The sequence below is a fragment of the Terrapene carolina genome, unplaced genomic scaffold (assembly GCF_002925995.2).
Source record: "Terrapene carolina triunguis isolate 2854851 unplaced genomic scaffold, T_m_triunguis-2.0 Scaffold95, whole genome shotgun sequence".
Lineage (NCBI taxonomy): Eukaryota > Metazoa > Chordata > Testudines > Emydidae > Terrapene > Terrapene triunguis.
This window is the reverse complement of record NW_020664446.1, coordinates 5,596,120-5,613,617: the sequence shown is the minus strand read 5'-3', so window position 1 is coordinate 5,613,617 and position 17,498 is coordinate 5,596,120. Positions and strand designations below refer to the sequence as shown.

Genomic DNA, 17,498 nt, shown 5'->3' with positions numbered 1-17,498 from the left:
ATTCAGGCAATCTCTGTACTTGTCCGATGGGTTCAAAACTGGCTTGGCTATAGCGGGCCAGGTGCTGATCTCAGTTACACGGGTGTGAATCTGGAGTCACTCCATTGAAACTGAGGGAGTGACTCCAGATTTGCACTGGAGATCAGGACCTGATCAGAAACTGAGATTGAAACCTGGCTTTGTGTGTCCTCTGCCTCTGAGTAGGTGGTCTGATTTCTGTTACCACTCTCACTCAAACCCATTACTGTTTCCTTTCCAGTGTCGGGGACATACGACACAACCATACTGAATGCCGCCCTCCCGCCATACATGTGGTCCTCCACCCTGCCTGCAGGGTCTTCCCTTGGCAGTTACCACAACAACATGGCCCAGGGTTCTTCCCTGGTCAACACCATGTCCCATTCAACAGGATCAGGTACAGTAACCGCCCCACCCCCTTGGCCACTTGTGCTGACAGGGCACAGACCGTGGGACCCTCTTTGTCCTGCTGCTGGTGTTTTGTGCATGGGACGAGGGGATGTTGAGGGCGGGGGAGGGATAGTGGAGGTGGGAGCAAATGCACTTGATTGTTCTCCATAGATTTCTGCCTCCCTATGCCCCGGAATTACTTCTGCGTTGATTATGCTTTGAATCCCTTATTCATGAAGATCAAACGTCCACAGTGCCTGATCCTGTGCCGCTGAGCTTTACCATTGACTTCAATGAGCTCACGATCAAGCCTCTTAGACAAGACAACATTGGATTGGAATATGGAGGGTGTTTGAGTTATGACAGGGTTTGGATTCCACATTAGGACTATTGGGTGTAATCCTGTATTCCTTGCACATCCAGAACTCCCACTTCAGTCAGTGAATGCTGGGACTGAATGTTGTGTCTCAGGCCCATTTCTGAATGTCAGGAAGTGTCGTCCTCAATGCCGCTGTTTTCTAGCTGCAAATGGAACGGTGATGGATCCTCTAAGGTTTAAAGGACTTGGCATCCTAACCGTGTCCAGTCACTGTAACTTTTTTGAGATCGAAACCTTCTCCCTTTTTAAAATAGAGTAAAACAGAGTGTTTTGTGCCATGATTTTAGATTCCCCCCAGTGCGTTTATTGTACGTTTCCTAGCAGAATCTGTTTTTCATGAAGGAATGAAATTTCCTAGTGACCCATTCACTCTCAGGCTTTGGGGGCTGAGCCATCTGCCTGGATGCGCTGGGATCTCATTTCTCTGCTGTGCCAAATCGTCTTTTTCCTCCTCTTGCAGTGTTTGGCGTCCCAAATAACCTGGCTCCCGGCTCTCCCACTCTGAACACAGGGCTGAGCAGTTCCTCAACAGGTCAGACTTCTCTCTTCTTCCCTTCTTCGTTTCATGGAGCTCAGCACATCAGCTGAAATGTATAACAGAAAGACACCTAGATTCCCCCTCGGTGCGTTCTTTGTGCCGAGTCCTGATCACAGTTACATCAGTCAGCATGTCCACCTGGAGTAACTCTCTTGGCTGAAGTGGCGTTACTTCAGCCTTTGCCCTGTGTCATTGGCATTAGAAAGTAGCGATGGAATATTTGGGGTCTCGGGAGAAATGTCATTTATTTGGAAAGCATCTGTTAGGCCAACTTGTCTATCCTTGTGAGACAAATCCAGGATTGTGTCCTATAGGAAAATCTCAAATGTTTCATTTCAAATAATTTGAACTTCCACTGCTTCCCTAGGAAGTAAAAATGAGTGTCTGTCAGACCTTGTTGTTTCCTGATGTTCAGCCCAGTACGGTTCCCTTTGCTCAATCCCATCCCATTACTCCTGGCTAGACCCTCCTACATAACCCTAAACATTTCTCCCCTTCATGGTGTCTACACCTTTCACATACTCGGTGTGGCTATCTCATTGCCCCTCGGCTCACCCTTAGCCAGGCTAGACCGGTCAGTGAATTGAACCCTTTTTTTTACAATTCAGCCCCTCCAGAAAGGCATACACAGCACAGAGACAACGGCAGGTCTCTTCAAGTCTGTTTAAGTCTAATGTTCCAAAATGGCCACCTTTATTTAGCCTAAGCTGACCACGGCTTCCAGAACAGGGTGATGTGGTGGGGGAGTCGTGGAAGGGAAAGTGACAGGTGTGCAAAATTCCTATTGAAAGTAATGAACACAAATGTGTATGAAACATTCAGCTGGACAGCTGAGTTCATTTAGAGTCCGCGCGGGGGGGGGGGGGGTCATCTCAGGCCTGCTACCCTACCTTTGCAAGCAGGAATCACTGTAATTACTATTATTTTCATTGGTCCTAGTTTTTGTTTGTCCAAATGCCAGTTGCAATGCCGACCTCTTGTTATTCACCTCAGGGCATTTTTCTTTGCAGTGTTTGGTGTTCAGAACAACCTGGCTCCAAGCTCTGCAGCCATGACTCACAGTGCAACCACAGCCTCCACAGGTCAGTGACATTTTAACCATAGAGCGGAGAGGCTGGGTAACTGATCTGCGTGGCTTTGTTATGCAATAGCGCTTCCCATGTCCCAGTCACTCCTTAATGATCAAATAATTCACATCAGGGGCCTTTCCCAGGATGCACAGTCTAAAAGACGGGACAGTGCAAAGAGTGGAATCAGTGCCTTACAGGAAATGTAATTGGGATTCGAATCGAGAAGAAAATGTGTTCAATTCTAATTGATCCTATTAAAGAAATATGAACACCAGTTCCCTCTGGCAGTTTTTCTGGTGTGTCATATGGGATGGGATGGGGTGTTCCCTTCAGCCCTGCAAATGTGAGGTCCAACTGTCAGCACCCAAGGCAAACAATGAACCCACTCCTGCATGCCCTTAGTCACTGGGGAAGCTCTTACCTGAGCAAGTTGTCCCATACACTTTCAAAAGAACTTTTCACATGGGCAAAGTTGCAGGATCAAGTCCAAGGTGCGTTTGGGTTGGTAGCTCAGGATCCCCGGCCTCTTTCCTTTTGGGAACCATTCTATTTTTTCCCCCTTCTCTGAGCCTGCTTCTTTAGCATCTGCAATTGTGCGGCTCTTCCTCTGGCTAGGAGGGTTTAAGGTCAGTGGTTTTAGTCTCTGCTGATTTCTGTCTTGCAGTATACGGAGTGAAGAAAAACACTTCCCAGAGCGCTGGTATGGCTGGTAGTGGAGTGTGCACTTCAACTGGTGAGTCTGCAACTCATGGAAGTCCAGGGCTGACAGTATATAGCTGATGATTTGTGTGGGCAGTTGTCCTCATGCGGGCAGATCATGGTTTGAAAGTATCGGAGGGTATGGTTGCAGCTGGTGTGGACATACCCAGAAGATTGCAGCCCATGTAGACATACCCAAAGTCACTTTAATCTAGCTAGCTCAGGTGCTGCATGTAACTGCAACAGTGTGTGCTTCGGCATTGACTGTACGAGCCGATCCCACCTGGAACTCTGGGTAATCACACACAGTGCTAGCCCATGCTGAAACTCACAATGCTGCGGCTTCGCTGCTCCAGTACCCTGCTAGCTAAACTAAAGCTCACGCCAGTATGTCTACTCCAGTTGCAACCCCACCCAGTGATTACAGTATAGACATAGTCTCGGATTCACCCTCTTGGGCCACTGTAACACATGGAATAGCCTTAGAAGAAATAAACACAGATCACTAACCAAAGTGTCCACTAGATGTCACGCTTGCTGTTCACAAATGAAAACAAAGGAGCAGCAGGTTCAGCACTAGGAAATCAGAGGCTCGAGTCTGACCTTCCCCATGCCACGGTCATATTGGTGTAACTCAGTTGGCCTCACTGGAGTTAATCCTGATTTAAACGAGAGTAATTGGAAGCAAAATCAGGCCCATTATCTTTAATATGGAACCTGAAAATTTGCAAGGTTAGTTTTGTACATAATTTTGCAGCATTACTAGCCCCAAGAGTTCAAAATTTATGAGATTGGTTTAACAATCATGAGATTTTAACAAATAAATTCTGGGTTCTTTTGTTTTGCCTTCTTGTTTTTGAGCCTTTAGGGTTCATGTTTTCAAACTTTTCTCCCCAACTATGAGTGCTAGAAACTTTTTTTTTAATTACAGCCCAGCTTGTCATGTAATCACAGGACTCCAGAAGGTGGGGCTTTAAGAAAGCAATAAAATATTGCAAAATTCACAGTAGAGTAGGCCTCAATGACTACTCCAGATTCACACCAGGATAACAGAGTAAAAGCAGGCCCATTATCTTTAATCTGAACTTTGTGCCGGTACATTTGCAAGTTTAGTTTTGTACGCCATTTTGTTAGAAGACCGAGCAATTCAGTGGATCTACTTTCCATTTGCATGTGAATGTATTATATGCCTATACCAAACCGTATATAGAGTTCTCAGCAGCAATCAGCATAAAGTTGCATAAACAGAAAACCTGCTCAACACTACTGCTCTTCTGCTAGCCAAAGGACTGATTGTTCCATAACTCAGTGCTTATGGTATCCATATCCCCATCACCAAAGGAGCCTGGGCTTTACCAAACGGTTTCATTTCAGCTGTGGCTTGTCCACAAGCTTCCTCAGCAAAAGTGCATTCTCTATTTTATCTCATATGGCTTCCTTACTGTAATATCGGAGTGCCTCACAGTCTTAAATGTAGTTATCCTCACAACACCGCCATGAGGTAGGGCACCACTGTGATCCCTATTTTCCACATGGGGAACTGAGGCACGGAGAGGCAAAGTGACTTGCCTAAGGTCACACAGGAAGCCTGTGGCAGAGCAGAGAATTGAATCCAGGTTTCCCAAGTCCTAGGATAGCATCCTAACTACTGTACCATCCTTTCTTCCCACTAACCAATCTCTCTCTCTCTCTCTTTCTCTTCCCCCACCCTTCGCACACCCCAGTTGGCAGCACTGTGAACTCCCAGAGCGACGACATCCTGCGTAAAGACTGCAAGTTCCTGCTGCTGGAGAAGGAGAACGTCCCTGCTAAGAAGGAGATGGAGCTCTTGATCATGACGAAGGACAGCGGCAAAGTCTTCAGCGCTTCCAGCACGGGGCTCAGTGGAAGTATGTTCTCCTCCCACCATCTCCCATGACATGCATGCATGCTGGGAGCTTAGAAATGAATATTAATTACTGGGAAATAGTTCCAAAGGTGAGAGTCTGGCAGGTTCTGGGAAACTGCTCTTGCAATCTATCTGGCTGTGGAACAGTCTGCCCAGGGGAGTGGTGAAACCCCTACCCCTTGGGCACATTTAAAATGACACTGAACAAAACCCTGGTACCACAGGGACTAAACCTGCGTGAGCAGCGAGACGGACTCAATGACCTAAAGAGGCTTTTCCATCTCTAGAGTTTTCGGCTCTATAACTTTAGAAGCCACGGGAATGCAGAGTAGACATTTGGGCTGCCATATCATCCCTTATCCTCTTGAGGGCAGCCTCTCACACCAGGTACATGGGGACAAAGTTCACAGTCTCCCTATGAAACTCCATGGAGAACTTTACGAGGCATGCCCATTAGCCAGCTTGCTTGTAAAACTCAAGGGCTTAAAGACCAAGGGACAGAGCTATAGTTGGTGTAAATCCGCATGGCCCCATTGACTTCCATGGAGCTATGCCGGTTCGCACAAGCTGAGGATCTGGCCCAGTCTGACTTCTGGTAAGACATATTTGACTCCTCTTTGGACTCCACACAGCGTCCTTTGCAGAAGACACCTTGAAGAAAGAAAAGCAGGGCTTCTCTTCCTCTTACGCTGCAGACTCCTACCTGAAATCTGAAACAAATGGTAAGAGACGGTCATTCTGGCACCGATCGCCTGTTGGTCCCAGCACACGTTCTCCTCACTCCTCTTCTGCACCATCTGGGACAGCCTGCCTAGCTCTCTCCACCGCACCTGCCCTCCAGATCTCCTTTCCAGTCCCATCTGAACATATCCCTTGCCTCTGCCTCTTAATTTCCTCTCTCACTGTGTATTAGCCTGGTGGTTGAATGCATTGATCCACAAACCAGAAAGGGACCTATTCCATGTTGATGCTAAGTGGTGGAGCTAGTTACAAGCTAGTGGTAAACTAGGGATCGGGAATATTGTATGACCTATTTAAAAAAAAAAGAACTGTGTCATATTATTAAGACCAAGTCAATCATGTGCTTGACCTCTCTGTTTATATGTTGTTTTCCCTTCCCCCCATCCTCTGTCTGTTTGTCTGTCTTTAGATTTTAAGCCCTTGGGGCAAGGACTGGAACTCCTTCTCTTCCGGGAAAACGCCTAGCACATTGGGGTGCTACTGGAAAGACATGCTTAATAATAATAATAATAATTAATAATAATTAATTAATGACTTGTGCTGGCTTGTCACATAAGACTTAATTCAGTGGTATCAGAGGAGTTACACTACTGGAGTGACAGTGTTGAATCAGATCCTGGGTGTGTAAAATGAGTGTGAATTATATGCACTTGGGTAAAGAGATGTACCTGTAGCAGGAAGTTACTAACAGGCGTAAACTGACCCCTACTTACACTTATACTTTCCGGTTAATTGCTTTTTCTGCTACATCATCCTTTCATCCCCAGGGTGTGTACATTTCACTTGTTTTTCAGACTCAAGGAATGCCAGTTCAGTACACGTGACGTTACATCACTTTCCTGCTTGCACCCATGTTCAGCTCAGCTTACCTGCAATATGCCATTTGCACCAATTTTGTTCCACTATTTCCTGTAGTTTATACTATTACCTGCTTGTGGCCTTGCATAATTTCATTCTGTTATGGGAAAGCATATTGCAAGCAAGTACAGGTCTTAGAATGCTGCCTGTAATGGAGGGATTAAATCTACCCAACTTATCCAAGAGAGGGATATCAAGGTGGTTAGAATAAAGCATTGTGGAACACAGCTTGTACTAAAGACACACTGGTAAACAGAATTGTAATTTAGCTGTGTCCACATTCTCCTGGGTGTGGCTGGCCATTGTAAAGAAAGATAATTAAAATCTCTTTTGTTTTTTAACAACAGGAGGTCTAAAATCCGTGTCAACAAAGGACAAAGCAACTTACGCAGGTCAGTAGCGCTTTGAAGATTCTTTAGTAGGAGGTGATATATTAAAGCATAGTTTACTTTCAATGGAAAAAAGAATTACACAGCTGTGATATAAATAATCCGTAAGTGATCAATGAAGCGGGGAGGCCATTTTCATAAGGGTTGCCGTTTTAGGATGAGCACAGTCTGCACCTGCAAAATTTGCACCCGTAATTCAGTTGTGGGTGTGAATCTGAGTAGACGCGCTTCTTGACTGCAGGGGTGAATCAAGTAGTTAGCAGAGCAACTATGCAGAACTATGGCTGCAACTCATTGTGTCGTCGCTGTGCAAGCACACAACTGTAGGGGCAACCAGCACCTGGGAACTGGAAGCCAGCAGTTTAAAAAACATTAGCCCTGTTGAAATCACGCGGAGTTTTGCCATTGACATCAGGATGGTCCGAATTTCACTCATTGTGTGCAAACTGAAGCGGAAAGGTTTTTCCGTAGCGCTGTATTTAATGGGCCTGCCCCTGCAGGTCTTATTCTCATATTGAAGTTGTTTATTAACCTTGCTGTTGTCCTTTCCCACTTTAGAAATTGGAGGCGATCATGGAGGGGGAGGGATAGGGGCAGCCCCAGCTTGGTGTCCCTGTGGTTCCTGCTGTAGCTGGTGGAAATGGCTCTTGGGTTTGCTCCTGGCCTGGCTGTTCCTCCTTGGATTGCTCTTCGGACTCATCGCTTTGGGTAAGAGATCACAGCAAGAGCAGGCCAAAGGATGGACTATATACTTCAGGTAGTAGATGGTTCGGTGAACTCCAGATGTGATTAGTGATTGGCCTGAACCAAACCCCAAATCTAAATCCCCCCCAAACTTTGAAGAAGTTCAGATCCAGATCGATAATGAAGGAAAGCAAAACCCTCCATCCAAACCCCCTTTAGAGGGGACAACACAGAGGGAAACAAAATAATGGATGGTAGAGAAAATGTAATAGTATCTGTCCCATGCAATACTTTTTTGCAGAGCATATAATTAGCCTGTGAAGTTACTTTCACTGAGTGCTTAGCAGGGGTAAGTAAAAGCTAAGACAAAGATTAGGATAATGAGAACAACAGATATATCAGATAGGATAAAAATAATGTGTAAGGGATAGAAACCCTCTTGCTTCAGGGCAAAAGCCAACCTCTAAGTGACCAGGGTTAGGAAACTTCTCCTCTGGGCAGCATAGGCGCGGGAACTAGGGGTGCGGGGGGTGCTGCAGCACCCCCAGGTTTTGCACAGGGTTCCACTCCCAGCCCCGTGCCTGCCCCCAGCTATGGCCCCAGCCTCGGCCCCCTTACTTCTGTCCAGGTCCCCCCCTTCTGGAGACATGGCCCTGCTCCCAGCCCCAAACTGTGCTGCCCGGGCCCATTACCGTCCGTGACGTGATCTGTGTCACCTCCCATAAAGAACTGAACAGCGTTGGACACAAATGCAGCAGAAGGATACTTGGGAGTCCATCGGCTCTTCCATGCTGTACCAACACGGTACACACTGTCCCCAGAAGCAGCCATGTTTGATCAGCTTAGCTTTCAAATTTTCTTGGGTCTAATATCTTTCAGTTGTGTGGATTTAGCTACTAAATGCGCATTTCTTTGTCTGTGCCTTTAAGTGATAATTAGAGAGCCTTGCACGTCTCTGGTGCTGTCCATCAAGGATCTCAAGCCGCTTGTCCAGCATTAGCAGATTAGGCTTCACAACAGCCGTGCGAGGGATAGAAATCAGTATTGTTCCTGTTTTACAGATGTGAGGAATGAAGCACACAGGGTGCATCTTCACTAGGAAAACAGTTGGGTCTTAACTTGAGGTAACTAATGCAAGGTAAAATCCTAGTGAAGACAAGGCAGTGTGTCGTTTCCACGTGTATAAACAGGTTGAATTAAAGACTATGAATTAAAACCTTAGGCTTTGCCTCAACCAACTAACTTGTGTGAAAGCTACAAACTGTGTTTTCCACTTTAGGATTTTATCTCGTGTTATTTAACTTAGGTTAGGAAAACTCCTTTTTTCCCTAGTGTAGATGAGACCAGAGAAGGGATGCATGTAACTTGCTCAAGATCACTCAGGAAATCAATGGCACAGCTGGGAGAAGAATTTAGCTCTGACTCCCACTCCTGTGCTCTGACCACAAGATAATTCTTCCTCTTAGAGGCCGACAGGTTCAAAAGATGTCTTTTCAGTCCAGTGGAAATCCCTGCTACAAGATACACAGAATAACCGTACCCTACCCTCCCATCCCCCGCCAAATTCAGTAGCAACTGTTAGTTGACAATGAACTTTCCCCTGCTTCTGCCTTTAGAAATAAATGTTATGGGGATCAACCCACTGCTCCTTCCCCTTTAATATTTTACTTTAATTTAACCTTTCAGCGGAAGAAATGAAGAAGCTGAAATCTCGTGTGGAAAACCTGGAGAAAGCCCAAGCCAACTACCTGATAATTAATCCACACAATGGGGATATTAACCAACAGTACCGTGTTTCTGATGTCGGGAAAGGTCCAGACTATGCTACAGGTTTCAGTCATAAAGATCAAGAGGCTCTCTGGCTGTTTATGAGGAGCAAAATGGCTTTGGAAAGAGGACAAGGTAAGAAGGGCAAGAGTCCAAGAAATTCCATGAGACTGGATTGCTAAAAGATGCTTCACCAGGAAAAAAAGGTGGATCTGCCATTTGCACTGTCCACACTGCTGTGTGATTTAAGATTGCAATTAGGTAGCAAGACATGTAGAACATGGTGTTACCAGATTCCATATATATTATTGAAGAAGAGGCAGATTCTGATCTCAACCTGGAATAACTTCACTGGCTTTAGTGGAGTTACTCCAGATTTACATTGGTGTAACTTAGGCTAGGTCTACACTACAGCGGGGGGTCGACCTAAGATACGCAACTTCAGCTACGTGAATAGCGTAGCTGAAGTGGCGTATTTTAGGTCGACTTACCTGGCTGTGAGGACGGCAGCAAGTCGACCGCTGCCGCGCCGCCGTCGACTCCGCTACCGCCTCTTGCCGCGGTGGATTTCCGGAGTCGACGGCAGAGCCATCAGGGATCGATTTTATCGCGTCTTCACTAGACGCGATAAGTCGATCCCCGATAGACCGATTGCTACCCGCCGATCCGGCGGGTAGTGAAGACGTGCCCTGAGATCTGATCTTACCTCATTTCAGCCCCACCCTTGTCCCTGCAGTCAGATTGCACTGACAAATGTAAACTCTTGAGCCATTATCATTCTCTCGTTTCAGATTTTCCAAATTCACTGTCTAAATTGCTCATGTAAAATTTGCATTCACACAATCTACACTTACATTCGGAAAATGGAGAGATGCATGCACTGCCCATGCAAAAATAGATTTGCTTGCACAGATGAATAGTCTGAACATGCAAATGTTGCATATGCAAGTTTTGCAGGAGCAGTTTAGGTGGCCATTTTTTGAAAACGTGCCCTGTTCACTGTCCCAGATAAGTGGAAAGACTTGCAGAATAGTCTTTCTTCCCAGGTAAGGCGTGTGACTCCATATCTGAGTTGGCAGAGGCATTCAAAGTGCAGCACACTATAGCCAAATTATGAACCCTTCCTATTATGGGAGAGCATGCTGCAAGCAAGTACAGGTCTTAGAATGCTGCCTGTAATGGAAGTAGCAGAGGGATTAAATCTGGCCTACTTATCCAAGAGAGAGATATCAAGGTGGTTGTAAAGTAATGTTCCGTGTAATTATGAATCATACTTACAGCACTGATAAGGCTTATCGTTTTTAAAGCACTGCACAAAAAGTAACTGATTATTCCTTACAACACCCCTGTCAGTATTTTACAGATGGAGAAAATAAGGTTACGTGATTTGCCCAAGGTCAGAGAGTCAGGAATGGGATTGGCACTCAGAAAGCCTGATTCTCCTTCCTCTGCAGGAGATGAGTGCGGCTGATTTCAAAGGGAGTCGCTCCTGTCAGTCTGGGGAGCTCCTACTTTCCAAATCCATGCTCTGCCCACTAGACTATGCCGCCTCCAGCCTTGAAATCAAGTCAAAAGCAGCCTTGTGTCTTCAGAGAGAAAGAGAGAGATTGTTTTACTTGAAATTGTGTAATTAAATCTGACAACCATTTTACTTCCCATTGCAGGTTTCTTCCGAGGGGAACCTGGTCTGAAAGGTACAGGAGAGTTGTGTTTCCCTTTCTTTGTTCTGTGTCTCAGGTTCTTCTAATAATTTGCACAATGAATCCAGGGAATTGCCTGGCACAACTAGTTAAAATGGGAAGGGCCTGATCCTGCATTCCATGTTGACCCCAAACTCCCAGGGGTCTCACTGAGAGTTTGGAGTGTAACAAGGAAGAAAGGATGGTCCCAAAATGAGCAATCACTGGGAATACCTCCTGGATCTCTCTTGATTTGATTTTTTTTTCTCCTTTCTCAGGTGATATGGGAGTGCAAGGTCCCAAAGGTGAGTCTGAAATTAGACATTTTCTCATATACCCGGGCAATGTGCTGTGAGAACTCTAGATTTAGAAGCACTTAGCTGAAGGAAGGCCTTTTGTCTCTCAAAGAAGTTAGTCCTGTTGAGAGGCTGATGAAGTGGTGACTGCTTCTCACCTTCTAAATGGTTCCCTGGGTCAAGTATGATAATGACAGTGTTGGCTGTTCTCATGGGCAATGGGTGAAACTTCCCCTGGGGGAGGCGAGCTCCTTGTCCTGCCTCTTCCGCCCACAGCCCCGCCCACACTCCACCTCTGCTCTGCCCCAGGCCCCGCCCCCACCCACGGCTGACTCGCCACTCACCTCTTCACCCCCTCCCGAGATCCCCCCTCTGCTCCTCTCCTCCCCCGCCTGCCTGTCACTCATCCACCTGCTGCTCCCCTCCCCCCCGTCCAGACCAGTCCCCGCCCGCCATGAGACCTCCACCACCACCTGCTGTGCAGCTGGCTCACCGCTCGCCTCCTCCCCCTGCTGTTGCCCCCTCCCCCCGAGACCCTCTCCCCTTTTCACCTTAAAGCACTAATAACATTCCCCAAAGGAACTGAACAGGCAACAGGTGTAGCTCACTTGCCAGATAGATTCTCCTGTGCATGGCCGGGAGTTCAGTGTACGCTGTACAGAGACAGAGAGAGGAAAAGCCAGGCTACCTGCGCCAACCCGAAGCCTAATCTCTCCTTTTGAAAAAGTGCTTGTCAGTGACAGCCTGCATTAAGACAGTAGTTTGATCACCTTACCCAGAATTCCCTGCCAGACTCGTTTACTTCAACTGGGTTTGAATAAAACGACTAGATCAAGAAATAAACTCACTGGCTAGGTCTGCTCCTCCTTGAGCCAGATGAGCAGTTACTTCTGCTGAGTACAGAGAATAATTGAAGGGTCGTCATTTGGAAAATGTTTTTATCCCCAATCAAGACATTTTCCTACAACATAAAGCCGGCTGACTGTGGCCAAAGGCTTCCTGGGCATTGGCAAATGCCTGTCAAATGGCTTCATTACCACTTCAGTGGCCCTTTAACAGTTTCAGTGATCTCTGCTAGTAAGTCTCTGGAAGACTTTTTCACTGGGTACGTCTTCACTACCCACCGGATCGGCGGGTCGTAATCGATCTATCGGGGATCGATTTATCGTGTCTCGTCTAGACGCGATAAATCGATCCCCCAACGCGCTCCCCCGTCGACTCCGGAACTCCACCAGAGCGAGAGGCGGTAGCGGAGTTGACGGGGGAGCCGCGGCCGTCAATCCCGCGCCGTGAGGACCCGAGGTAAATCGATCTAAGATACTTCGACTTCACGTAGCTGAAGTTGCGTATCTTAGATCGACCCCCCCCCAGTGTAGACCAGCCCACTGTGTAATATGTCGACACTGCCCATGTTACAGCGCAGTGACGTGGGCAGTGTAATCACGCTTTATTGCCGGGGGAGAGCTCTTCCAGCGATAAAAAATAACCACCCTGAACGAGCGCGGGAGCACGGCTGCCGGCGATAAAGCAGTGTCTATACTGGCTAAAACTTTTGTGGCTCCACTTTTAGTGCTGAAAGTGGCAGTGTAGACACAGCCGTACTCAGGGATCCCCTCCACTCTCCTCCTCACTCCCCCAGTCTACCACTGACTCCCCGCTCGCATTCTCACACACACACACACACACACACACACACACACACACAGAGCCTGCGCCCCGTGGGGAGGGGGGCGTGAGGAGAGACGCAGCTGCGGGGACCTCGGAGGGGAGAAGGGGGTGGGGTGGAGGAGAAGAGAGGAGGAAGATTCACTCCAGACAGCAGCAGCGAGCCGTGGGAACCTCGGGAAAGGGTTAGAGCAGGGAGGGGAAGAGGAGGGGAGGCACCACGGCCCAGGTGTCGGGCAGCAGGGACAGCTGTGTTAGGGGAGGCAACGCCTCCCCTTGCCTATTATACCCGCCGCATGGCTGTTCGCTTGTCAATACTATCCCCTGGCAAAGACCCGAGTCTAGAGAGCATTGTAGAGGGGATCAGAGGTATTGCTTTGTATCAAAAAATACACTCACCCGTTTGAAAAGCAAGACAGAAATTGTATGGTATCTGATTTAATCAAAATGTGCTTTTGAGGAATGTTGGGGTCTTTGATTTGTCAAAGGCAAGGCACCTACCCCGCTGTTTTTTGGCAGAAGGGTAATAACTAGCAAAAGGGTGACGGTGGGAACATAAGGAAAGAGCCGTTTTCCCATTAATGGTCTGTTTCTTTGTTCTAACAGGAGATCAAGGACTTCCTGGTGTACCAGGTAGGCTGAGCTCAACAAGTCGCCCGCCTCCGTGGCGCTTCAGCTGAACAGTCCACGCAGGGACACTGCAGTCAGCTAGGATTAATTTTGCACATCAAACCCCTCCAGGCTGGCTCTGCATGGAGTTTAACTCTTGTGCCATTGCAAATGTCTTATACTGCTTGAAGTTATGATACCCTTGGTGTTGAAATACAGGCAGAATCACTGCCCTACTGCTCAAAGGCTTTATTTGCCACGAGGCTTCATCCTGTCCTGGCTTGTGTGTGAGCACACGTTTCCCTGCACGATTTTGGTGCACTGAGACCCGTGGGCACATTTGAAAGATTCTGGCCAATAATTGCAAACTGGGTTTTGCCTGTGACAATTCTATCAGCTGCCTGCATGAGTGATCATGCCCTGACAATGTGTGTGCAAAGGGTGTGTGCATGCAAAGCTGTGTGCATTACGAGTGGGCGTTCCGTCGTGCAAATGTCACCACTGTGTCAAATAACAGTGCAGCACTCACGCTCGGCTGGTATGTGGCCTCCAGACCCCTACATGTTAAATATTTAGAAATATTTTGTAGACAAAATCATGCATCCTTCAGTATCAGCCATGTTGGACAGGAATGTTCTCAGAGCCAGAGAATATTTATTGTCACACCCTACCCTACCTACCATATGCTGGTAAAGAGACCCCTGCACACATACAGTGCTTAGCAAACAATCTATTTTTTCAGCCCGGCCACCCTAACTCTGCAGTCCTGGGTTTCCAAATCCCTTATTTTCATATTTCCTAGACACCCCCCCTTGGTCCATAGTCAGGGAAACTGCAGATTTACCACATTGTGTTTTGCTTACAGGCATCCCAGGTCCGACTGGGCACCCAGGACCAGAGGGACCGAAAGGACAGAAAGGCAGCATGGGTAAGCAGCACTGACCCACCTTACAGATTACTCTGAGCTTATCACAGCTCAGTTATAGTGGGCGACTCACACAGTATGTGCATATCCTCAACCTGCATGTGCAAACACAGGTCCCCAGCGTGGCCCTTGCCGTCCTGCTGCGGGGGGTGGCGTGGAGGGGAGACACTGAATTTCACTGCATGGAACATATAAAGCTATATTACAAGCCATTTGCTTTCCATAGGTGATCACGGCAGAGAAGGATCCACAGGCCAAAGAGGGCGAGAAGGGCCACCAGGGCCTCGTGGGGAACCTGGACCACCTGGATTTGGGGAGAAAGGAGACAGAGGTAGGAGACTGTCCTATCCTGTCCCCAGTGCATAAAGAGATGGGCCATGGAGGATGGGTCTCGGTTCTGATTTTGCAAAAGTCTCAGCGGTCAGGATTTAGTTTTGATAGTTCAGATCCAGGTTTCCTTTTATCTGCCTCTCCACTTTGAACAGGGCCGAAAGGTTTCGGGTTTGTGCCACCTCGACAATGGCCAAACCAGTCGGCTTTTGTTTTGCCGAAGCTCATCAGTCAGGGTTGGGTTTTGCAGAACCCGAAGAGGTTTGGCTCTCAGCTAATTTTTACCTTATCCACACTGCCAATGGTGAGGCAAGAGTCAAACGAAAGGCTCTGGCCCAAAGCTACTACAGAGTTGAATAAATAGACGAAACCAGAAAACTGCTGAGTGTGTGCAAAAAGGCAAAAGGGTTGGTGCTGGGTGATGATTCTGATTGTGTGTCCTACCAAAAAGAATCTTTTAATTTCTGTAGCTTCCGCAATTAATTACAAAGATCTGTCTGTTGCATTGGATTTACTCATCTTTTAGCACAGAAATGACTGATCGATTTTTTTCCCCACTGAAATATTTACTGACAACAGAAGACAATGACGCCAGGTGGTGTAGTGAGATAAGTCCTGGGACATTAGAAGGATTCAAACTCTGGTGTGTCATAATGCCCAATGAGATGGGCTCATTTCCGGATAATGCGTTCTCAGTTGTCTTAATTACTGATTAATCATGACACTGAGCGACGGGGAATCAGAGCCGTATACCACAATCAGATCCTTACTAAATTGGCTGCTAACCCTCAGTCTTTCAAGGTGACTCCCAGAAGAAAATAGACTAGAGGTGGCTGGTGGTTTGTTTTGTAGCTGTGTAAACATGCAATACCTGTCTGCAAAGCAGAATTTTCATGGGTGCACATGGAGCTGGGGGTAGGACGGTGAAAGAGATGGCTGGAATTATAAACAAGGAGCCCAGTTTAGGTTCATGGAGACAACTGGTTTATAGCAAGTGGATCCCACAGGAGCAAGCTGCAGGCTTGTTTGGTCTTGCTGCCCAGGAGGACAAGAGAAGCTCAGTGTGGTGCAGGTGATCCCCACGCTGTGGACACATCCCTTTGAATCTTAGCGTTCCTTCTGGGGGTGGAAGATGGCAGCTGGCAGGCTTATAGGAGCCGACTCCGTGGGTGCTCCGGGGCTGGAGCAACCGTGGGGAAAAATTAGTGGGTGCTCTGCACCCACTGGCAGCCAAGCTCCCCTCACCCTCCGCCCCACCTCCTCCTCCTCCCCTGAGCATGCCGCGTCCCTGCTCCTCCGCCTACCTCCCAGCACTTCCCGCCCGGCTGCCACCAAACAGCTGCTTGGCAGTGTTAGCACGCTCCAGGAGGGAAGGGGAGGAGTAGGAACGTGGCGCGCTCAGGGGAGGAGGCAGGGAAGAGACGGGGCCAGGGCGGGGATTTGGGGAAGGAGTTGGAATAGGGGCAGGGAGGGGGCAGAGTTGGAGCAGGGACTTTGGGGAATGGGTTGAAATGGGAGCGGGGCAGGGGTGGGAAGAGGTGGGGTAGGGGCAGGGCCTCATGGAAGGGGCAGAGTGGGGGCGGGGGGCAGAAGGGGGTCGAGCACTCACCGGAAAGAGGGGAAGTCGGCGCCTATGGGCAGGCTGGTTAATGATGTGCTCTGATGCTTTACTCTCTAGGTGCTGTTGGTGATCAGGGACCTGCAGGACCGCCTGGGCTACCAGGGTCTGTTGGCCTCAAAGGTAAATACAGTGGTGAACAGAAAATGGCAGCAAGGTTGCATGGGCAACAGCCCCGATTAGGCGCTGTGGGAGGATGCGTGGAAGGTTGTGGGTCTCACTGTTTTGATTGGTGCCTCACTGCAGTGGGCAGATGAATGAGCTGGCTTACCCCCAAACTAACCCCATTTCAGAACGAGATGTTCTAATGGGAAGAGGAGTATTTTAGACTTTAGAAAACGGCTTGTTTTATGGAGGTGTAAGTGACGCCGTAGATGATTGACGGGTGGCAGCGACCCACCTGAGCTTACAGATGGCTTTTGCCTGCCTTTGAACCTTTAGAAATAATGGGGTGAATCCTTGTCTGTCTGTCACATAGGTGCCACTCCACAGACACCAATGGGAGCTGACCCATGTAACTGAGAGGAACAATTTTGCCCATAAAGAGCAGCTCCCCGCTGAAACAAGCTGGAACTCTGTTCCTCCTGCCTTGGGCAAGGAGGAGAGGATATGGCTTGGACCACCAGGGAAAGCTGTTTCCTATAGATCGCAACAATCCCAGTTCAAGACTAAATCGCTCTGATGTATAGGATGAAAATTATGTGAGATCATCTACTGGCTGGAGGACCTTGTATAGTTAGGGGCACTCTGGAATCTAGTCACCTGTTGGCAAACCCAAGGAGATGGGTTCTCCTTCCCATTACAATGTAGCTGAAATATTGTACACTTCTTATTTACAGGCATGACAGGTTCTCCTGGCCCACAAGGTCCACCGGGTGAGTGCCACATTCTCCTGTTATAACATACAGGAACCAAAAAGAGTGACAACACTCTGCATGCTTGACTTCCTTAGAAA

General features: G+C 47.9%; 1 protein-coding gene across 1 annotated transcript in view; it reads left to right on the top strand.

Moving 5' to 3' along the window:
• Positions 1 to 17,498, top strand: part of COL17A1 (collagen type XVII alpha 1 chain) — a 52,368-nt gene that overhangs the window by 9,533 nt on the left and 25,337 nt on the right. Inside the window, exons 9-24 of the mRNA XM_026651121.1 lie at positions 260 to 415; positions 1,248 to 1,319; positions 2,336 to 2,407; positions 3,060 to 3,128; positions 4,819 to 4,983; positions 5,615 to 5,704; positions 6,929 to 6,973; positions 7,529 to 7,678; positions 9,341 to 9,556; positions 11,086 to 11,115; positions 11,379 to 11,405; positions 13,668 to 13,694; positions 14,536 to 14,598; positions 14,822 to 14,926; positions 16,604 to 16,666; positions 17,392 to 17,418. Coding sequence (XP_026506906.1) covers positions 260 to 415; positions 1,248 to 1,319; positions 2,336 to 2,407; positions 3,060 to 3,128; positions 4,819 to 4,983; positions 5,615 to 5,704; positions 6,929 to 6,973; positions 7,529 to 7,678; positions 9,341 to 9,556; positions 11,086 to 11,115; positions 11,379 to 11,405; positions 13,668 to 13,694; positions 14,536 to 14,598; positions 14,822 to 14,926; positions 16,604 to 16,666; positions 17,392 to 17,418 — 1,377 coding nt within the window. The remainder of the gene's footprint in view (positions 1 to 259; positions 416 to 1,247; positions 1,320 to 2,335; positions 2,408 to 3,059; positions 3,129 to 4,818; positions 4,984 to 5,614; positions 5,705 to 6,928; positions 6,974 to 7,528; positions 7,679 to 9,340; positions 9,557 to 11,085; positions 11,116 to 11,378; positions 11,406 to 13,667; positions 13,695 to 14,535; positions 14,599 to 14,821; positions 14,927 to 16,603; positions 16,667 to 17,391; positions 17,419 to 17,498) is intronic.